Raw genomic sequence first — 25,296 nt, 5'->3', positions numbered from 1 at the left:
AGATGCACTTTTATGATGATAGATGCACTTTTATGACGAATAGATGCACTTTTATGATGGACAGATGCACTTTTATGATGGATAGATGCACTTTTATGATGATGGATGCACTTTTATGATGGACAGATGCACTTTTATGATGATGGATGCACTTTTATGATGGATAGATGCACTTTTATGATGGACAGATGCACTTTTATGATGATAGATGCACTTTTATGACGAATAGATGCACTTTTATGATGGACAGATGCACTTTTATGATGGATAGATGCACTTTTATGATGATGGATGCACTTTTATGATGGACAGATGCACTTTTATGATGGATAGATGCACTTTTATGATGGACAGATGCACTTTTATGATGATAGATGCACTTTTATGACGAATAGATGCACTTTTATGATGGACAGATGCACTTTTATGATGGATAGATGCACTTTTATGATGGACAGATGCACTTTTATGATGGACAGATGCACTTTTATGATGGATAGATGCACTTTTATGATGATAGATGCACTTTTATGACGAATAGATGCACTTTTATGACAAATAGATGCACTTTTATGACAAATAGATGCACTTTTATGACAAATAGATGCACTTTTATGACGAATAGATGCACTTTTATGACAAATAGATGCACTTTTATGACGGATAGATGCACTTTTATGACAAATAGATGCACTTTTATGATGGACAGATGCACTTTTATGATGATAGATGCAATTTTATGACGAATAGATGCACTTTTATGACAAATAGATGCACTTTTATGACGGATAGATGCACTTTTATGATGGATGGATGCACTTTTATGATGGATGGATGCACTTTTATGACGGATAGATGCACTTTTATGATGATAGATGCACTTTTATGATGGACAGATGCACTTTTATGATGGATAGATGCACTTTTATGATGATAGATGCACTTTTATGATGGACAGATGCACTTTTATGATGATAGATGCACTTTTATGATGACAGATGCACTTTTATGATGGATAGATGCACTTTTATGACGGATAGATGCACTTTTATGATGGATGGATGCACTTTTATGATGATAGATGCACTTTTATGACGGATAGATGCATTTTTATGATGGATGGATGCACTTTTATGACGGATAGATGCATTTTTATGATGGATGGATGCACTTTTATGATAAATAGATGCACTTTTATGATGGACAGATGCACTTTTATGATGATAGATGCACTTTTATGACGGATAGATGCATTTTTATGATGGATGGATGCACTTTTATGATAAATAGATGCACTTTTATGATGGACAGATGCACTTTTATGATGATAGATGCACTTTTATGATGATAGATGCACTTTTATGATGATAGATGCACTTTTATGATGGACAGATGCACTTTTATGACGAATAGATGCACTTTTATGACGAATAGATGCACTTTTATGATGGATAGATGCACTTTTATGATGGACAGATGCACTTTTATGATGATAGATGCACTTTTATGACGAATAGATGCACTTTTATGATGGATAGATGCACTTTTATGACGGATAGATGCACTTTTATGATGAATAGATGCACTTTTATGATGATAGATGCAATTTTATGACGAATAGATGCACTTTTATGACGAATAGATGCACTTTTATGATGGATAGATGCACTTTTATGATGGACAGATGCACTTTTATGACGAATAGATGCACTTTTATGATGGATAGATGCACTTTTATGATGGACAGATGCACTTTTATGATGATAGATGCACTTTTATGACGGATAGATGCACTTTTATGATGAATAGATGCACTTTTATGACAAATAGATGCACTTTTATGACGGATAGATGCACTTTTATGATGGATGGATGCACTTTTATGACGGATAGATGCAATTTTATGACGAATAGATGCACTTTTATGACAAATAGATGCACTTTTATGACGGATAGATGCACTTTTATGATGGATGGATGCACTTTTATGATGGATGGATGCACTTTTATGATGGATGGATGCACTTTTATGATAAATAGATGCACTTTTATGATGGACAGATGCACTTTTATGATGGATAGATGCACTTTTATGATGGACAGATGCACTTTTATGATGATAGATGCACTTTTATGATGATAGATGCACTTTTATGACGAATAGATGCACTTTTATGATGGATAGATGCACTTTTATGATGGACAGATGCACTTTTATGATGATAGATGCACTTTTATGACGAATAGATGCACTTTTATGATGGACAGATGCACTTTTATGATGGATAGATGCACTTTTATGATGATGGATGCACTTTTATGATGGACAGATGCACTTTTATGATGATGGATGCACTTTTATGATGGATAGATGCACTTTTATGATGGACAGATGCACTTTTATGATGATAGATGCACTTTTATGACGAATAGATGCACTTTTATGATGGACAGATGCACTTTTATGATGGATAGATGCACTTTTATGATGATGGATGCACTTTTATGATGGACAGATGCACTTTTATGATGGATAGATGCACTTTTATGATGGACAGATGCACTTTTATGATGATAGATGCACTTTTATGACGAATAGATGCACTTTTATGATGGACAGATGCACTTTTATGATGGATAGATGCACTTTTATGATGGATAGATGCACTTTTATGATGGACAGATGCACTTTTATGATGGACAGATGCACTTTTATGATGGATAGATGCACTTTTATGATGATAGATGCACTTTTATGACGAATAGATGCACTTTTATGACAAATAGATGCACTTTTATGACAAATAGATGCACTTTTATGACAAATAGATGCACTTTTATGACAAATAGATGCACTTTTATGACGAATAGATGCACTTTTATGACAAATAGATGCACTTTTATGACGGATAGATGCACTTTTATGATGGATGGATGCACTTTTATGATGGATGGATGCACTTTTATGACGGATAGATGCACTTTTATGATGATAGATGCACTTTTATGATGGACAGATGCACTTTTATGATGGATAGATGCACTTTTATGATGATAGATGCACTTTTATGATGGACAGATGCACTTTTATGATGATAGATGCACTTTTATGACAAATAGATGCACTTTTATGATGGACAGATGCACTTTTATGATGATAGATGCAATTTTATGACGAATAGATGCACTTTTATGACAAATAGATGCACTTTTATGACGGATAGATGCACTTTTATGATGGATGGATGCACTTTTATGATGGATGGATGCACTTTTATGACGGATAGATGCACTTTTATGATGATAGATGCACTTTTATGATGGACAGATGCACTTTTATGATGGATAGATGCACTTTTATGATGATAGATGCACTTTTATGATGGACAGATGCACTTTTATGATGATAGATGCACTTTTATGATGACAGATGCACTTTTATGATGGATAGATGCACTTTTATGACGGATAGATGCACTTTTATGATGGATGGATGCACTTTTATGATGATAGATGCACTTTTATGACGGATAGATGCATTTTTATGATGGATGGATGCACTTTTATGATAAATAGATGCACTTTTATGATGGACAGATGCACTTTTATGATGATAGATGCACTTTTATGACGGATAGATGCATTTTTATGATGGATGGATGCACTTTTATGATAAATAGATGCACTTTTATGATGGACAGATGCACTTTTATGATGATAGATGCACTTTTATGACGAATAGATGCACTTTTATGACGGATAGATGCAGTTTTATGATGGATAAATGCACTATTATGGACTCCAAAAATGACCCAACAGTCACTCCAATTATAAAGCTTGGATATTTTTAATATAACTCTGATTGTGTTCGTCTGACAGAAGAATGTCACACACACCTAGGATGACTTGAGGGAGAGCAAATCATGGGCTAATAACATTTTCTGGGTGAACTATCCCTTTAAAGGGGTGTCTTGTTTGCTTCTTGTCCTAATAGTGTGTGTGTGTGTGTAACCGTGTGTTCTCAGGCTCTGGACAATGTGCCGCTTCTGCTGTACATCCTGGCGGCGAAGACGCTGCTGCTGTGTTTGCTGTTCGCCGGAGCGAAGATCTACCAGAGCCGGAAAGCAGACGCTGCTCTCAAACTGCAGGTGGAGATGAAGAGGAAACTCGCACAGCAGACGCAGGAGCTCATCGAAAACAAGAAGGACGACTGACGTGTGGGAGAGAAACAGGTGATGAGCTCAACTAATGTGAGCAGTAAATCCGTGTCACACACACTTGTGTTCACCAGCGTCTGTGTGTTGCAGGAGTGAGGTGTGTGTTCAGCTGCTCATCCGTCCGGCTGCTGTTCGACTCCACATGGATTGTTTTTTATACAGAGTTTTAATTTATTATCTCTGACGTTTGTAAATAAAGTTTTTCTATGTATATTCATCCTTGCTGTGTGTTCATCATTTAGTTTAAATAGCTCAGTCGTGTTTTTTCCCTCCCTTTGCTGTAAATGCAATAAATGGTCAAATACTTGATGATATTTTTCTTCTGCATGCACTCGCATTACATAAACATGTGTGTGTGTGTCACCAGCAGGAGGCGCTGTTCAGATCCTGTGTGTGAAACATGAGCAGGACAAGGTTACACCGACCTGTTCAAAACCATCCGCTTTCTGGACAAACACCTGCTCTAAACCACACAATCTGAGTCTGAACCCTGCAGAAACACACACACACACACACACACACACACACACACACACACACACACACACACACACACACGTTGGGTTTTCATGTTTTATGGGGACTTTCCATAGGCGTAATGGTTTTTATACTGTATAAACTGTATATTCTATCACCCTACACTGCCCCTAAACCTACCCATCTCACACACACACACACACACACACACACACACACACACTGCCCCTAAACCTACCCATCACACACACACACACACACACACTGCCCCTGCCCCTAAACCTACCCATCTCACACACACACACACTGCCCCTGCCCCTAAACCTACCCATCACACACACACACACACACACACTGCCCCTAAACCTACCCATCACACACACACACACACACACACACTGCCCCTAAACCTACCCATCACACACACACACACACACACACACTGCCCCTAAACCTACCCATCACACACACACACACACACTGCCCCTAAACCTACCCATCACACACACACACACACACACACACACACTGCCCCTAAACCTACCCATCACACACACACACACACACACACACACTGCCCCTGCCCCTAAACCTACCCATCACACACACACACACTGCCCTAAACCAACCCATCACACACACACACACACACTGCCCCTGCCCCTAAACCTACCCATCACACACACACACACACACTGCCCCTGCCCCTAAACCTACCCATCACACACACACTGCCCTAAACCAACCCATCACACACACACACACACACACTGCCCCTGCCCCTAAACCTACCCATCACACACACACACACACACACACACTGCCCCTGCCCCTAAACCTACCCATCACACACACACACACACACACACACTGCCCCTGCCCCTAAACCTACCCATCACACACACACACACACACACACACTGCCCCTGCCCCTAAACCTACCCATCACACACACACACACACACACTGCCCCTGCCCCTAAACCTAACCCTCACAGGAGACATTCTGCATTTTTACATTTTCAAAAAACATCACTTAGTCTGATTTATGAGATGTTTTCCTCATGGGGACCTAAAAATGTCCCCACAAGGATGAGGATTTCGGATTTTGCCATCTTTGTGGGGACATTTTGTATAGGGATTACCAGTCCCCACACACACACACACACACACACACACACACACACACACACACACACACACACCACCGACATTCAGAATGTATATCAGTAAAACATCTGTTACAGTGCATGATATTTCACAACAAAACATTAACCATTTTTATATATTTTTTTAATGTTTATTAAATCTATCAATCTATCCATCTGTTGATTTATCTATCCATTTATCCGTCCGTCTGTCTGTCCATCCGTCTATCCATCCATCTGTCCATTCGTCGATCTATCCATCCATTCATCCGTCCGTCTGTCTGTCCATCTATCCATTAATCTATATATCAATCCGTCTATCTATCATCTGTCAATCTATCCATCTATCTTTCGATATATCCATCCGTCAATCTATCCATCCATCCATCCGTCAATCTATCATCTGTCAATCTATCCATCCATCTGTCAATCTATCCATCCATCTGTCCATCCGTCTATCCATCCATCCGTCAAGCTATCCATCCATCCATCCATCAAGCTATCTATCTATCTATCTATCTATCTATCTATCTATCTATCTATCCGTAAATCTGTCGATCTATCCATCCATCTGTCAGTCTATCCATCCATCCATCCGTCAATCTGTCATCTGTCAATCTATCCATCTATCTATATTTTGATCTATCCATCCGTAAATCTGTCAATCTATCCATCCATCCGTCAATCTGTCTATCCAACCATCCATCCATCTAGCTATCCATCCATTCGTTGATCTATCCATCCATCTGTCCATCCGTCTATCTATCCATCCATCCGTCAATCTGTCTATCCAACCATCCATCCGTCTATCTATCCATCCATCCGTCAAACTATCCATCCATCCATCTATCTATAAATCTGTCGATCTGTCTGTCTGTCTGTCTATCCATCTGTAAATCTGTTGATCTATTCATCCATCCATCCGTCAGTCTGTCCATCCATCCATCAATCTATCTATCCATCCATTCGTCGATCTATCCATCCATCTGTCTGTCCATCCGTCTATCTATCCATCCATCCGTCGATCTATCATCCATCCCTCAAACTATCTATCCATCCATCCGTCTGTCTATCCATCCATCCATCCATCCAGCTATCCATCCATCCATCTAGCTATCCATCCATCCGTCAAACTATCCATCCATCCGTCAAACTATCCATCCATCCATCCATCCATCCATCCATCCATCTATCTATCTATCAATAAATCCGTAAATCTCTCAATCTATACATCCATCCATCAATCTGTCAGTCTGTCCATCCATCCGTCCAATATATTAATTCACATTTTTTGAGCAGTGCAAAAATCTTGAAACGTATATATCTTTACACATGATCAAATATCTTCCTGTGATTTGGGGTGTAATGGCAGGCACACACAGTATCTGCTCTCGAGTTATTCAAAGTATTTACATTTTCAAGCAAATTGAGAAGTAACTGGAGAAAGTTCCAGCTTTTGACGTCATTCTCAAGCTGAAGCAGATCATTCATAAGCTGCTGATCCTGCAGAGAATCTGCCAGATTCGTTTGGTTCATCTCAACAAGACACTTAAAGAAACCAGAAAGAATAAAATAGCCCATTCGGGAGATTCTTCAGAAAGAAAACAATCAACAGTTGCATTATATTTGCATGCCATATTAGATTGGCCGTTGCTTCCTTTCGAGTCCTTCGATTATATATCAGGTTTAGGTGAAGTTTCATGAATGTATGACAAATGCAAGACCTTCCATGATTTCAGGACACCTCTATCAGCGGCTACAGAAATAACCATCAGATCCGTTCTTTGGTCAAGAGAGTTTTATTAAAGGTTAATGCTTCCTCCCTCCATATTCTTGCTACCTAATGAATAAGATTGTGTTGTTGATAGAAATCGTGAAGCTTTTTTTAAGATACTGGCTACATTCAAACACATCAAATATACACAGGATGTTATAGTTGCTTCAAATCACTGGATGACATTAGAACGTCTCCTACAGTAATGGAAAAGAGGACAACATCTCCAAAGACAGTAGAGCACAACAGAGCGGTTCAGAGAGCGCAACGGGACGATCCGCCTTCTCAAGGGTTAGGAGAAATGTCTCCTTAGAAGTCAGTGGCTTTATTTCATTTGAAGCGTTGAATTTAATAGCTCAATTCTGCAAGAGAAGTCGCATGTTTTTTCGCCTTTTCGAACATTTTTCTAATAGTAAAACTCCATCAGATTTCACTGAATAATCCTTACACATTTTAATTGAATAATTTATTAAGGATTGTTTAAATATGTAAGGTCCATTCGATTCAATTTGATGGAATTTTACTCTTACAAAAAAATCAGGTCTCCAATTGAAAATCTTCTAGTGAGCGATCACATCAAATTTAATTTCTTGAATTTTAATTGAATTAAATTGCAGCAATTCACAGAAATTCAATTTGGCCAACTGAAAAATGTAGATGTGATCGCTCACTAGAAGATTTTCAATTGGAGACCTGAATTTTTTTTACAGTGTGACTGAAATGCGTAAATCTTAAGAAAAATTATAATTTTTAGAGTGTATTATGGAAATGGGAATCATAACAAAACTGGTTCAAATAAGCCGCGAATGACTTACTAGACTCAAAACTATTTTATACATTTGCATCTGATAAATGTATTTTATTTGATACATGCAGCCAATTTTTTATAGTCAATGCCAATGACTTATATTTAATATTTTATTTCTTAAATATAAGTCAATATTTTACTTTATTTATACATGCAGCCAATCATTTATATTTTATTTAATTTACACATGTAACCATTAATTTATATTTAATATTTTATTGATTTATTTTTATAGTCAATATTTTATTTTATTTACACATGCAGCCAATTATTTTTCTTTATTTTAATTAATATTTTTTATAAATAATTGGCTGCTTGTATGAATGAAGTAAAAGATTATGATGACTATAAATTGGCAGCATGTAGAAATAAAATATTTTATTCATACTGAGTCATTATTTTTAATTTTATTGATTTTTAATGCAATTATGTCCTTCCCTAAAGGAACATCGTGATGGAAAAAAGTTGAGATTGGAGGAAAACAATATTTTTCCCTTTTTTTTTTCATTCGAAAACATTGGTGTTATTCGCGAGAGAACGCAAAAGCACATATAATATTTCCTCCCATCTCATATTTTTTCCCTCCTCCGTACATTCACAATAATTCATGGGTTGAGAAGTTCATTCCCTAGTAACAGATTTGAAGTGCACAGATTAAGCGCACTTTATTTTTTCCCCAATGTTCAAATACCTTCAGATCAGAAAATGGAGAAAATGAAAAATACTTGCGTTACCCGGCCGGAAAAAAGAATGCGTTCACAGTTGCGCTCAATATACAAAGACAAGTATTCGTGTTGTTGTCAGTTTACCACATTATAAGGCTCTATTTTTAAAGTGCATAATACTTGGAGGAGCTCGCGAAGAACTTCAGCAACAATAATAATGACTTTTCAAAGACTGTACGAGTGCTTAACTGACTAAAACGCAGAGACGATACATGATAATGACGACGAGTACATGTTAGTGGCCCCGAATGACACACACTTCAGACACGTATGTTTGTGCTAGACATGCCATCTCGCGTTTTCCCCATCTCTCTTCTCTCGGTTTAGTAAAATACACAGTTGTGACGTCAAGCAAATAATGACATTCGTAAGACGAGAGAAACTCTCCCAAGTCCCTGACTCCATCGGAGATGGATGTTAAGAAATGAAACGCGAGATTATGAGGATGGTCGACTTCCTCGCTAACTAGGAAGAGGATTTGACGCTCGCCACCGTCCCCGGTGGTGAGGATGACAAACTGCATGACTGCACGTTTCCTAGTTATTCCTGTGTTGGTCGTGAAGACGAAACGACCCGCTCACTGGTTAATGGACGGGACATAGTCTGGGCGACGGGTCTGGATGATCTTGGGTCGCTCGCGTTTGGCCTCTGCTATGTCCTCCTCATCCCCGGAGCTGTCGTCCTCACACACGTGCACGATGACGCTGGGCGTGTTGGTGGTTCCGGTGTGGAGCTCGTACTGCTCACCTGCAAACACACACGTAATGTCATGTTAAAGGTCGGTCTTTAGTGTGTAATGTTGCTGTTTGAGCACGAGAAGCCTCCATTGTAGTCTTAAATGGTTAGTTCACCCAAAAATGAAAATTCTAGCCAAACCATCAGTTTCTGCGAGAAACCGAGCAGTATTTATGCTATTATTTTACCTCTTAACAGACGAATGCAATCGTCTCTGAGCTCCGCCATAACTTCCGGCAAGTTAGGTCAAATTAGATCATGGTCATAGATGTATACGTAGATGCCTCATTAGCGCCTGCACGGATCTGTAGAATGAGGCATCTACTATCGATACATCTATGACCACGCTCGTATTTTGACCTCACTTAGCGGAAGTTATGTCGGAGCTCAGAGACGATTGCATTCGTCTGATAAGAGGTAAAATAATAGCATAAATACTGCTCGGTTTCTCGCAGAAACTGATGGTTTGGCTATAGATAAGACTCTTATTTATCGTCTGTTATTGTTTAAAGCCCTTTGAAGCTGCACTGAAACTGTCATTTGGACCTTGAACCGTTTGGAGCCCATTGAAGTCCATTATATGGAGAAAAACCCTGGAATGTTTTCATCCAAAGCCTTAATTTTCATTTTTCATCAGCAAAAGTTCATTTAAAAGTGAACTAATCCATTGACGCCATAATTTCAAGGTCACTTTTTTATCATACACCATATACATTCTTACATATTATGTAAAGAACAACATAATATATGTATTTACACAGGGATTAAAATCACAGGAAACAAGGCTTTTAACATTACTATTTTAAAACTACAGTTTTTAACAAAGTGTTAAAAATTATTTTAAAAGATAATGAAATAATAAACAATGAAATACAATTTCAATACAACAGATTTTTTAATTTCCTCTGCCTGCTATACATATCACGCTTTGATGATTGTCATAATTATGTGGTAACATTACTGATAGGCTATTGTGGGCTATGGTAGCCTATAGATGTTTATATTTTTTAACAAAATTGTGCCAGCTGAAACAAATGCTATAATGAAATTATGAATTATTACGGGTAGATCACAGCAGGATTAAAAGTGGTTGAACGTTTTTTTCAAAGAGCCAGACAAAACAAATTAACAATGATACTAACGTTAGCTTTTCAGGTAGGACAGTAGAAATATCAGCAAATATTGTTCTCAAAGAGATTATTTTTGGAATATAATATAATGCACAATCACAGTAGTGACGCTGACTAGGTTAAGTATATCTGTCTCTGATTGGTGGTTTAGACCACGATATGATCCAACCATGAGAGTTCCATAGAAATATATACATAGATGACTCATTCGACCGCTCCACGTATAGCGGCCCATAGAAACAGACGCTAATGAGGCATCTACGTATATATATCTATGGAGAGTTCCATCAAAGGAGAACAAACGCTTCGTTCGTGGAGAGGATGTTAGGTGCACCGGTGCGACCTGGGAAAAATTTTAGTCGCACCCTTACAAATTTTGGTCGCACTCTAGAGCCCTGTAAGGGAACCAACACGTCACAATATTTCAATGATTCAGCTCTGCACCCCCCCACCGACCCACCCGTGGGTCCAATATTGCATCATTATAATCATTTGAAAAAATCTATAAGTTGTACAGCACAAAACTAGACATATATGGTTTCGTTTGAAAGATTAGAACCTGAGCTTTCTTGATAACCCAATCACTTTTGCATTTATGTTACATAGAAAAAGATAATACGGTCTGAATTTGACCCCCCCCGCAATGACCCCTCCTTGAGAAAATCATATGAATAATATTACATTTCATATTTATATCACACAATCTCACCAAAAATAGACAAGTCATATATCAAATGAAAGCTCTTAAGCTCAAGAATATCACTAGTTTATTTCACAGATCCAACACTTTACAGTAACGCTATTATCAAAAGAATCACGAATATGGAAATGACTCCTTTGAACATCAGTCATATTCCTGTTCGGATCAATAACGTGTTGTGGAGCTAATAGCCTCAAACCCTATTTCAGCTCGTTCCTTCGGTTGTTTTCTTCAAAATGAGACCATTTTCACATGTCTGTGAGCATGCATGGCCAAACGACACTCTAATATGTCACCGATGTCCAGATCAAAACATGTGATGCAGACAAATACTCTTATTATCCTTAGTTTTGATCGTCTTTGTTAGTTGCGATTTTTGATGACGTCATCGCGTATTGCGTCATACGTCAAAAAAGCTGAGTATCTCAGCTCTCTATAGACATGTCGATCATGCTTCTAGACCAATCAGAGCCCGAGATCTCCCTTTACAAAGTTGAGGAGGCGGAGCCTTCTTTTCGATTTCCCAGCGGCTATGGGAAATCAATGCAGATGAGCAGGAGTTATTAGATAGTTTGCACAGATTGATCTCAATAACTTTTTTTTGGAAGGCGATATCAAGAAAATTATTTTTCCCCTGTTTACTGACACCTTGAAGGGAAGAAGACCAAACAGATTAAAAATTATAGATTTTTAAATTACAAATTAATTAAAAAATAAATCAAAATATGACTTTTTATATATGTTTATCATAAAATTGTGAATAAATACAATATAATATATGCAATATTTCAGTGGAATGTAAAATGAGACATTTTTTATCAATTTACTCCAATGTATGTGGGTAGGACGCTCTTTTAAATTCAGATATGCCTTATTCTCTAAAAAAATCTAAATATGCTGCAGAGCTTAAACGATTCACTCGCGGAATAAAGGGGCGTGGCCTGGTTGAGTTAGTTAGGCGGTTATGGTAAGGGGCGGGACATTTCCTAAACACACTCGAAGCACTTGACCAATCGCAACACACTGGTCCAGCTGACCAATCAGAGCAAAGTGTGCTTTTCAGAAGGAGGGGCTTCATAGAGACTAGGAACTGAACAGAGCGTTACTGACAGACTGGGAAGAGAGGAGCCGCAACAATGGAGAATATGAGGAAAATAATCAACATTCAAGCACCTGTTCAAGTGCCCAAAAACAACATCAAGACTTTATAAAAAAAACTTTATAAAAGGGCATAATAGGTCCTCTTTAGGAAAAACACATAATTTCTTCCGTTAAAGTCCCCTTTCACAAGATGTAAGTCTCAGTTGTCCCCAGAATGTCTGTGAAATCATCAGAATGTGTCCACACAGATCATTTATTATAACTTGTCAAATTTGCCCCTATTTGGGTGTAGGGCTGTAATCTCCCAGTCGATTAGTCGATTATTAGTCGATGCGTTCTGGCTCGACCAAAATTCTGATTGGTCGATTTTTTGCCCCGTTCATTTGATCAGGTGGAAAGCACTAATTGCTAATGGGGGTGTTTTCAGAGCACCTCTGTTTCACAGGTAACAGTCTGTCTTCAGAACACCCCCCTTGTTTTTACTTATTTTGGATTAGCTCAACCCACTGGAGAAAAGAGACAGATTGAAGTAACGTTAGGCTATACTTTGCTGTAAATTATTTATTTAACTGTGAGCGTTTTCTTAGTCAGTCCTCTTCTACCATGGCAACAAAGACATAGGCAGTGTGGCAGCATTTAAAAAAAAATTTGAAAATGGGGAAAAAAGACGAATGCAAATTTTGCAAGCAACAGTTTGCATATCAAAGCTCGACAAACATGTCATATCACCTAAAAACGGTAAGCTATCTTGTCTGCGTTAGGTTGCCCCGTCTGTTTTGAGTAGGCTATATGAACATTTCAGAATTGCCATATTTCAATGTTTTTTATTTGGTTTGTATCCCACTGTTTGTATTCGTTTTGAGCCTATGCTTTATTTTTCAGTTATGCACTTCATTTCTGCTCTTGATCTGGTTTGTTTAATAAATATGCCTTTTTTATTAAAGTGGACGTGCCTTTTGTGTTTAAGAGTAAAAGCTTTAAGTTAATAGTCTATTCGTGTCTCAGCCGCGAAGCTGAGCTAATCCTATGTTCGAGCTGCACAGAGCGGCTGAAATTATAGTGTATATCATTTTTATATATGTATATAGTATATATGTTTTTATAATACTTATGACAAAAACAATTGTCTAAATTATGTTGCATATTCCTCAAAAGTTCTTGTGATGATATCACTAGTTAACAACATAGTACTATATTTTCGGAAGTCATAGGCTATGATATTGCGCAGGTGCACGTGATGCTGTCAGAGCCGACAGACTCGTGTGTCAGACTCATTTCAGTGCAAAATAATCAGCTCGAAAACTATTTAATATACTGCAAATAGCCTACTAGTTTTTATGTTTTTTTATAATTAATTTAGGCAGACAACAAGGCTACCAAGTACTGCGCACAGTGCGCAGCTAATTCATTTAACTTTTTTTTTTCCTAACGTCACTTTTAGTTGATTTTTAGTCGCAAATTTCAGGACTTTAGTCGACCAAGATTTTCTTTGGTTGATTACAGCGCTATTTGGGTGTGAGCAAAAACACGCAGTTTTTGTGCGTGTCCCTTTAAACGCAAATGAGCTGTTGCTCCTCGCCCCCTTTCCAGAAGAGGGCGAAGCCTTTACAACTCGTGCTTCGGACACTCCAGCAACAACAAAACTGGAGAATGTCATGCAGCTAAAATGTCACAAACGGTGTTCAGCCTTACATGTTCAAACCGGAACACTGATGGAGAGACTCGGGAAGAAGATACAACTTTAAGGGCCCTATTTTTACGACATGAGCACATGGCGCAGGAGCATTTAGAGCGTGTTTGAATCCACTTTTGCTAGTTTAACGACGGCAAAACCGATTGGCGCGCCTGGCGTATGGTCCAAAAGGGTTGTCCCTCGTCTCTTAATGAGTCATGGGTGTGTTTTGGGCGTAAAGTCCAATAAACCAATCAGAGTCTCATCTCCCTTTCCCTTTAAAAGCCATTTGAGGATTCACTATTTACAGTGTTTCCCACACATAGACTAATTTGTGGCGGTGTGCCACAGAATCAACACCGGCCGTCACATATGGCGTGTCATTATTCTTTTTCTTTTTAACGCTATTTAAAACACGCAGCGTATTCTTTCAGTTGCATTTCCTTTCCCTGCTCTCCCCCCGTCTCTCTGTTATTCACGCGCATCTCTCGCTCTCAAATTGTCAAACCTGCCAATTTTTGTTAAACAGTACAGTATAGTGTGCATTGATTATTACGTCAACCATATTTACAGTATCATTTTATTATGAAGAGTGATGGAGATGCAACATTGTTAATATTTTTCTTGTATTTAGCCCTCAGGTATTCCTTACTAATTGGTCACACTCACACTCATTGATGGTCAAATGTGACTATACACCTTAACTATTTTTCCATTAAATAAATGTTCTATATTTTAGTTTAATAATATTTATTGAATATTTTGAGAAGATCTTTTGATACTAAATACTATTTGTGCAATAATTATGGTCCATTTAATGAATTAAAATATTTTTCTTCTAATATTTTTCTTATTTATATTACAATTAGTGTAGTAATTAAGGTTAAAATACAGAATTCCAATGCAAAGACGCAAATTAGAGTCCTTATGTGGCTGGAAAAATAATACATTTCATTTGTAATGCCATGGTTTACCCACTATGGGTGCCTGTATGGCTCTTTAATAAATATACATGCATCTAGTTGCAGAAGTATTGCAGATCATAACTGCTTATTTATTTTTAGGTTTTGCATTTGAATAAATATTTAGACATGATCAAACACTAGTGCACAATGTGAAATTTAAAAATATTAATAACTTACATCCTAATATTTTTAATGATACTTATATAAGCACACATAAGTGAATATTAATGAATGCGAGCGAATATAATTTAACCCAATAAAAGTTTAAAATAGACCTAAAAAGCAAACTTATGTTTCCTTATATGTACAGTAGGCTATGAATTGATACTGAATCCAGATCGAAATCGCTATTTGTGCCAATCACCAACCCCAAATACCCCACCAAACCCCTGCCCCCGCCCGCCCCCCACCACAAATTAGTTTCTAATCTTTGGGAAACACTGATTTACATGCGAGTGGAAAGACTGAAGGCTTCTCCAGAGAGGAAACATTTTATTTTTTATATTTAAACGTGTGTGTGTGTGCTGCGCGTCCCTGTGTGTGTAATAAGCAGAGTGTACGAGCATTGTGCACCCGCCTGTAGGCACATATTACTAACACACCCTTTAAATAGCACAAAAAATACTGCGCTATTGACTCAAAATAGCAACAATGCTCCTGAACACACCTGGTTTTCAGACCAGATGCCCATGGGTGAACAGATGCGCCAGTGCATTTGATATTTAAACAACGTGACGCAGGACATGAAAATGAGAACTGTGTCGTGCTGAAATTAGCAAAAAAACACGCATTGCGCCGGGTGTATGATAGGGCCATTAGAATGCAACTGGACTTTCCTGAATGGTTGGTGGATACATGTATGCAGTTGTTGTAGAGTTAAGTTGATTCAACTTATGGATTTGCATATATTGTCATAATCTCCTACACCGAGATTCGGCTCACTCAGTGCGGGATCTATGAAAATAAGGCAGATTGTCACCAGTCATGGGCGGGGCTTATGTAAGAGTTGGGGTGGGGGGGGTCTGGAACTGCTCGTTTAGAGAGACATATAAAAAAAGGAGTGGGTGGATTTTTACCATAATAGGCTGGTTGTTTACACACACTGTGGACACTACTACTCATTCTCTTGAATGAATGATTCAATGACTCACTCATAAAGACTTTACTTGTTTAATTACTGGATGAATCCGCGTTTTTTAACAAATCTCTTGAATGAATGATTCAATGACTCACTCATAAAGACTTTACTTGTTTAATTACTGGATGAATCAGCGCTTTTGAGCGAATCTCTTGAATCAATGATTCAATGACTCACTCATAAAGACTTCACTTGTTTCATTACTGGATGAATCCGCGTTTTTTAACAAATCTCTTGAATGAATGATTCAATGACTCACTCATAAAGACTTCACTTGTTTCATTACTGGATGAATCCGCGTTTTTTAACAAATCTCTTGAATGAATGATTCAATGACTCACTCATAAAGACTTCACTTGTTTCATTACTGGATGAATCCGCGTTTTTTAACAAATCTCTTGAATGAATGATTCAATGACTCACTCATAAAGACTTCACTTGTTTCATTACTGGATGAATCCGCGTTTTTTAACAAATCTCTTGAGTGAATGATTCAATGACTCACTCATAAGACTTCACTTGTTTAATTACTGGATGAATCAGCGCTTTTGAGCGAATCTCTTGAATCAATGATTCAATGACTCACTCATGAAGACTTCACTTGTTTAATTACTGGATGAATCAGCGCTTTTGAGCGAATCTCTTGAGTGAATGATTCAATGACTCCCACATAAAGACTTCACTTGTTTCAGTACTGGATGTATCCGCGTTTTTTAACAAATCTCTTGAGTGAATGATTCAATGACTCACTCATAAAGACTTCACTTGTTTCATTACTGGATGGGATTTTAACCATAATAGGCTGGTTGTTTACACACACTGTAGACACACATCTCTGTTCAAAAACCTTAAGTATTATTGTGGATTAGCATAATTGTGGCTGCTTAATATAGATTATTTAATGTTTTTGAAAGAAGTTCACCAAGGTTGCATTTATTTGATCAAAAATACAGTAAAAATAGTGAAATATTACTCCAGTGTAAATCAACTGTTCTCTATGTGAATATATAGTAAAGTGTGATTTATATCCTGTGATCAAAGCTGAATTTATCATCATTCTTCAGTGTCACATGATCCTTCACTAATCATTCTCATATGAGGATTTGATGCATTTCTGATAATTATCAATGTTGAAAACTGCCGCGTCATAATTTTGTAATACATGTGATTGTTCAGGATTCTTTGATGAACACAAAGTTCATAAGAACAGCATTATTTGATTCATTTGTAACATTATAAATGTCTTTACTTTTGATCAATTTAATGCATCCTTGCCGAATAAATGCATGTTGTTGATATATACAGTGCAGCACTCTTCAGTCTCAAAGTATCCCATGGTAAAGAGGTAAATAGGTTATACCTGGTCCTAGTTTAGACACAGCACACAGCAGGTCGTAGTTGAGGACGGGCATAGCGTCCTGCGACTGTGCCCAGCCTACAGGGGGCGACGCCGGCGGGGAGATGAGGAACTGCTTCTCTGGTTTAGGAGGCTCGAGGCGAGGACTGCCGATATGCACCGACTGTACAGAAAAAGAGAAAGAAAGGAGAAAGCTGTATTTACATTTATGCATATTTATGCCATTGTGACTTGTATTGCATTACAGATATACATTTTATCAGATCATGCATTTCATGAGAGTCAAACCCATGACCTAGTGTTATGTGTTCAGGAACCCACAAAGCTAAACCAGATTACCAGGGCGTTTCTATCCTATTTGCATAAGGTGTTCAGATTTCCGAAATGGAAACCAGTGGTCAAAATACCATTGAAGTCTCACTTGGTAATGTACGAGGGCAATAAATGTTTTAAGCATTATTAATTAATCATTATTTATTAATCTCTTGAATGAATGATTCAATGACTCACTCATGAAGACGTCACTTGTTTCATTACTGGAGAATCAGCGTTTTTGAGCGAATCTTTTGAATGAATGATTCAATGACTCACTCATAAGGACTTCACTTGTTTCATTACTGGATGAATCAGCATTTTTGAACAAATCTCAAGTGAATGATTCAATGACTCACTCATAAAGACTTCATTTGTTTCATTACTGGGTGAATCAGCGTTTTTGAATAAATCTTTTGAATGAATGATTCAATGACTCACTCATAAAGACTTCACTTGGTTCATTACTGGATGAATCAGCGCTTTTGAACAAATCTCTTGAATGAATGATTCAATGACTCCCTCATAAAGGCTTCACTTGTTTCACTACTGGATGAATCAGTGTTTTTGAACAAATCTCTTGAGTGAATGATTCAATGACTCACTCATAAAGACTTCACTTGTTTCATTACTGGATGAATCAGTGTTTTTGAGCAAATCTCTTGAATGAATGATTCAATGACTCACTCATAAAGACTTCACTTGTTTCATTACTGGATGAATCAGTGTTTTTGAACAAATCTCTTGAATGAATGATTCAATGACTCACTCATGAAGACGTCACTTGTTTCATTACTGGAGAATCAGCGTTTTTGAGCGAATCTTTTGAATGAATGATTCAATGACTCACTTATAAGGACTTCACTTGTTTCATTACTGGATGAATCAGCATTTTTGAACAAATCCGGAGTGAATGATTCAATGACTCACTCATAAAGACTTCATTTGTTTCATTACTGGGTGAATCAGCGTTTTTGAATAAATCTTTTGAATGAATGATTCAATGACTCACTCATAAAGACTTCACTTGGTTCATTACTGGATGAATCAGCGCTTTTGAACAAATCTCTTGAATGAATGATTCAATGACTCCCTCATAAAGGCTTCACTTGTTTCACTACTGGATGAATCAGTGTTTTTGAACAAATCTCTTGAGTGAATGATTCAATGACTCACTCATAAAGACTTCACTTGTTTCATTACTGGATGAATCAGTGTTTTTGAGCAAATCTCTTGAATGAATGATTCAATGACTCACTCATAAAGACTTCACTTGTTTCATTACTGGATGAATCAGTGTTTGTGAACGAATCTCTTGAATGAATGATTCAGTGACTCACTCATAAAGACTTCACTTGTTTCATTACTGGATGAATCAGTGTTTTTGAGCAAATCTCTTGAGTGAATGATTCAATGACTCACTCATAAAGGCTTCACTTGTTTCATTACTGGATGAATCAGTGTTTTTGAACAAATCTCTTGAATGAATGATTCAATGACTCACTCATAAAGACTTCACTTGTTTCATTACTGGATGAATCAGTGTTTGTGAACGAATCTCTTGAATGAATGATTCAGTGACTCACTCATAAAGACTTCACTTGTTTCATTACTGGATGAATCAGTGTTTGTGAACGAATCTCTTGAATGAATGATTCAGTGACTCACTCATAAAGACTTCACTTGTTTCATTACTGGATGAATCAGTGTTTTTGAACAAATCTCTTGAATGAATGATTCAATGACTCACTCATAAAGACTTCACTTGTTTCTGTTTCATTACTGGATGAATCAGTGTTTGTGAACGAATCTCTTGAATGAATCATTCAATGACTCACTCATAAAGACTTCACTTGTTTCATTACTGGATGAATCAGCGGTTTTGAGCGATTCTCTTGAATGAATGATTCAATGACTCACTCATAAAGACTTCACTTGTTTCATTACTGGATGAAACAGCGCTTTTGAGCGAATCTCTTGAATGAAGGATTCAATGACTCACTCATAAAGGCTTCACTTGTTTCATTACTGGATGAATCAGTGTTTTTGAACGAATGTCTTGAATGAATGATTCAATGACTCACTCATAAAGACTTCACTTGTTTCATTACTGGATGAATCAGTGTTTTTGAATGAATCTCTTGAATGAATGATTCAATGACTCACTCATAAAGACTTCACTTGTTTCATTACTGGATGAAACAGCGCTTTTGAGCGAATCTCTTGAATGAATGATTCAATGACTCACTCATAAAGACTCCACTTGTTTCATTACTGGATGAATCAGTGTTTTTGAACGAATGTCTTGAATGAATGATTCAATGACTCACTCATAAAGACTTCACTTGTTTCATTACTGGATGAATCAGTGTTTTTGAACGGATCTCTTGAATGAATGATTCAGTGACTCACTCATAAAGACTTCACTTGTTTCATTACTGGATGAATCAGTGTTTTTGAACAAATCTCTTGAATGAATGACACATTTTTAACAGTCACTTGTCGCCACCTACTGGTGTAACAATGCAATCGATACAAACTTTATTTGAAGTGTCAAGTTACTTTCAAAAGGAGATTTACTTTATTTTGATCGCTTCTGTAGACATCAGTGTTTATATCCCACCTATATTTGAACTATCCTTTAACGATTAATCATGCAGCTCTATAATACTATGGTATAAAAATATGATACCATGATAATAATCAGATGTCATCATTGTGTCAAAAAAAAATGCATAAATCATTGTGCCGTGGCACCACCATACATCTTTGTAATGGTTATTACCTGAGCGAAATACAGACGCATCTCCTTTCCATTGAAGTCACTCTTATGGAGTTTGACTCGGGCCTCGGCTGCCGCTAAAGCATCGGTGAAGTTGATCCGAACCCGTCTGAAGCTCCTGAAGAACTGGAACGAGGTGCCTGGATCAAACGCACGGAACAAAGCCTCAAACTGCTCCTGAGGATGCAAAAGAGGGGAAAAAACATGTCAAATAAAACGGGACGGAGATGAAACAAGACAATCATAAACAATGCAATTTACTCAAGAGGGTTGCGAACATCATGTATGGAAGGATGACTAAGAACCTCAATCATTAAAATGAGAATGAAAATCATTTATGGCACTGATGTGCTGTAGCACACAAGAAATCAATTGAATTCAAGATTCAATGAGTAACGTTTCTGTCATCACACCAAATATTGGATTTTTCTGCTAGCTACAGCAGTTTGCAGGATGTTTTTCTCTTTTATTTGTATTATATCATGTGTGCAACACACCTGCCTGCGAACATTCGATTTGAGGAGTGTATAAATATTGGGCTCAAAGAATGATTTAGATAGAAATTCATTCAGCTGGAGATTCATGAATGAGGTCCAGCTACTGTTCTGTATTTTTAGGGGTTCAAGCACCAAACCGTAAGGCCTAGAGAGAGACTTGAAACTTGGCCAGATGGTAGGTCTCAATTTGGGGAGAGATTGACAAGGAATGACCCGATTGGCCAATAGGGGGCACTACAGCAATAAAAAACATGAAACTGCTCATAAGACCGTTTGTCGTCCAATTGGAATCCACCATTTTGAATTTTGTCGAAAAATAAAAACCCTACTTTTGCGAACTAGTCCAAGGTTTCTCGCCTGATCGGAACCAAACCAATGCAGAAAGATTCTCTGGAATCTGAATATCAATAATTATGCGGAAAATCGACTCACTGTTGCTAAGGGCACCAAAACGTACGAAGTGGGCGGAGCCATTTTGACTAAAATAGCTAGAACTCTTGAACAGAATGAGATATTTTCGCCAAACTTGGTACATGTATGTATAGGCTCAATCTTTGGTCACGTCAAAAAGATTGAGGCGATTGGCCACTTGTTGGCGCTATAACAGGAAAAAAACACGAAAATGGCTATAACCACCTAACCGTTAGTCCGATTTACTTGAAAACTGACAAGGGGCCATGATTGTATCTTAAAAAACATGGCTGCCATTGGCCCATGAAGTTTGAGCATCTATTAGACAAGGTTAATGGAGGCCGATTGGAACGAAACTCAGTGGACATGTTTGACTCAAGGCCCTAGAGATCTGTGAGAAATTTGAAAGAAATCGGGCACTATATTGCGATATTGCAATTTAGTGTGTAAACGGTTGTAATATTACGCAGCGTTTTGCACATACACATGATATTCATATCATATGTTAGATCTCCTTATTCTGAGCAACTTTGCCTCAAGAGTACCCAGAAAAGCGCTATATAAAATGTAACCAATTATTATTATTAAGAACCACTGCTTTGTTACATTTTTCAGAACATTTTGCGAACTAGTCCTTGGCTTTTCACTCAACCAATAAAACCTCTACAGTCAATTCTCTGGACTCTCTAGGTCAATAATTATCAAAAAAAATTATAATGTTACCCTTTGGATAGCTATAACAAGGTAATTTAGAAAAGGGGCGTGGCAAAATATACTCAAAAGCCTATAAATCCCGAACGAAAACTCATGTGACAAATGATTCTAAACAAGCAGGCAAACTTTTATGGAGATCGGACCATAGGTGTCGCTATATCTGTTAAAAAGCTTTTAAAAAACATATTTCCTTAGTAAATTGCCCGTATTGGCTGTAAATCTATAATCTAACATGCTTGCTAAATAAAACATGTTACTTACGCATTGGCTTAAAGGCCTTAAAGTGCTTGCCTTGAACCCCGATAATAGCTATATTTTACTGTACTGTAAAATTTGGGGTCAGTTTTAAAATATTGCTCACCAAGGCTGCATTTATTTGATAAAAAATACAGTAAAAATTGTGAAATATTATTACAATACAATGTAAATCAGCTGTTTTCTATATGAATATATAGTAAAGTGTAACTCGTATCTGATTTTATCATAATTACTCCAGTCTTCAATGTCACATGACCCTTCACTAATCATTCTGATATGAGGATTTGATGCTCAAGACACATTTATGATTATTATCAGTTGAAAACAGGATTTCGGAATTAATATTAAAATCAAAAGGACAGAATTTAATTTGAAAGAATCTTTTCTAACATCATATGCATCAATTGAATGCATCCTAGCGGAATAAAAGATGAGATTCTTTAAAAAATCGTTCTAACCCAAAACTCGAAAAACAAAAGGTTCTGTTTCAAGCTTGACGCCTCTAATCCTGTTGTTGAATCTTGTCTCTAAACCAAACAGGCCATCAAAAGCAGGACAGCTGGGAACAGAAGAACTGTGGAGCAGCAGATTAACATGATCAGGTTAGTTTAAGCAACGAAAGAAACTAAATCTGTAAGCTCGCGGGAGACTAAAAACAGTTTAAGTGCAAAATTCGCAGCAGAACCTGAACGAGAAATGCAACGTAAATGACAATAAATAAAGCTCGTCGGTCACGGTCAGTCTTACCCGAATCTGTGTCCGACTGAATATCTCAAGGTCCACGGGTGTGGCCACCAGGCACAAGTTGTTGCACTTTGTAGTCTTAAGATGCATAATTCAGTTTCAGAAGAACGTGCAAATTACAATGCAAAACGCCTCTATTGGGATTTCCAACGTTCCAGATCAAATGCTTGAGAGAAGCAGAAGTTTCTAGCAGTGCTGCGAGGTCACGGCTTTACTCGCAGGTTTATCTGCTGCTGCTTATAGTTCAGCTGATACTGCTGAGGACCGCCTCTCTCTCTCTCTCCTTCAGCTCCTCCTTTCATTTCTCTCTGTCTCTCATTCCTTGTTGCTGACTAATCCTAATGAGGAACTGGAAACTCATGACATCACTCAGTCTAACATCCTCGTTCTCACCCTTCAGCATGTTTCCATGTAGGCAATCCTATTGTCTCTCACCTTTCCATCCCAGCGTCTCCATGTCATGCACTTTCTAACATCATTACTGTACAATGTGACAATGCACAAAGTCTCACCTTGTCTGCACCTGATATACCAAAACTATTTCACAACAATCAGACTATTAATCCATGGCTCTCCACTAGAAATAAAATGTATTTTCAAGAACGAACATGCGCCAGCCAACCATCTTCCCATACTCATAATGAACAAAGAAGAAGCTTTTGACAATGAGGAAATTAAAATTAATCTTGCCATTTATTTTTAATATATTATTATATTTTATCATCATTTTTATTTTACAGTAAAATATCACTGTAGTAATGTTTGTTATTTTGTTTTTAATTTGTAATATTTAGTCATTTTAAAGCCATATTAATATCACAAAACTTCATCACATTCTACAAACAAGCAAACCTGGATTTTTTTAAACCACATTAAAATCAAAAAAATTTTGTTTTTTTTTATTCCCTCAAATCGTGCAACTTTTTCAGGCAAAAATGCCACAGTAAAAACCTTATCATTTGTAACTGTTAGTAAACTTACCATTAGGGATGCACCGATATTAATAATTTTGGCCAATACCGATAACCGATATATCGGTCGATAAATCTAAATCCAAATTTTTATAATTTTTGAGAGCCTCATTACAAAAACAAGCAAGTCTCAGCATTAAAAGTCATGTCCCAAACACTTAAATCAACACAAATCAAACATATACAGTACAGTATAGCCTATAGTTTGAACCAGTCTAAGATTTAAAATAAATTTTAAACTATGCCCACTTTCCTTATTTAAAAAAAAAAACTGCTGCATTACAAATAAATAAAGCAATGCCTAAATAATGCAAAAAAGTCATTGGACAACATACTTGCATATAAAGAATCAAAATGCATATGGTTAAAATAAAATAATAAATTATTTATCGGCTTTTTTCGTATCGGGCCGATAATGACAACATTAAAAATTAACATATACCGGCCGATACCGATATGGCGGCCATATATACACACACACACACACACACACATGTATAGGGCATCCCTAAAAACTGTGAATGGTTTATCGTCACATTATATGTCATTTTACTGTAAATTACCATCGAGTTTATGGTTTTTGCAAGTAAAACCTATGAGTTACCACATAATTTATAGTGAAAAAAAATTGTAAAAAGACATTCCCATAAATCCCTGCGCG

The 25,296-nt window shown here is 37.2% G+C and overlaps 2 protein-coding genes across 3 annotated transcripts in view; one reads left to right on the top strand and one right to left on the bottom strand.

Annotated features, from left to right (window-relative positions):
* The window catches only part of smim11 (small integral membrane protein 11), a gene marked incomplete at its 3' end in the record, with an annotated part of 29,301 nt that extends 25,087 nt beyond the window's left edge, over positions 1–4,214 (top strand). Inside the window, exon 10 of the mRNA XM_079811902.1 lies at positions 4,026–4,214. Coding sequence (XP_079668028.1) covers positions 4,026–4,214 — 189 coding nt within the window. The remainder of the gene's footprint in view (positions 1–4,025) is intronic.
* A 4,508-nt stretch (positions 4,215–8,722) lies between these two features.
* rcan1b (regulator of calcineurin 1b) overlaps positions 8,723–25,296 on the bottom strand; it is a 36,621-nt gene continuing 20,047 nt past the window's right edge. Inside the window, exons 1-4 of one of the 2 annotated variants that reach the window (XM_079812358.1) lie at positions 23,668–24,004; positions 21,044–21,217; positions 17,950–18,109; positions 8,843–9,895 (exon numbers count right to left, since the gene is read on the bottom strand). In XM_079812358.1, coding sequence (XP_079668484.1) covers positions 9,726–9,895; positions 17,950–18,109; positions 21,044–21,217; positions 23,668–23,754 — 591 coding nt within the window. In that variant the 5' untranslated portion in view covers positions 23,755–24,004 and the 3' untranslated portion in view covers positions 8,843–9,725. Of the gene's footprint in view, positions 9,896–17,949; positions 18,110–21,043; positions 21,218–23,667; positions 24,005–25,296 lie in introns of those variants that run through there. The other variant, XM_079812357.1, reaches the window with a different exon arrangement.

Source organism: Gobio gobio, assembly GCF_949357685.1.
Source record: "Gobio gobio genome assembly, chromosome: 3".
NCBI classification, from domain to species: Eukaryota; Metazoa; Chordata; class Actinopteri; order Cypriniformes; family Gobionidae; genus Gobio; species Gobio gobio.
Note: the sequence above shows the minus strand (reverse complement) of the source record. Positions and strands in the feature narration are given on the sequence as shown.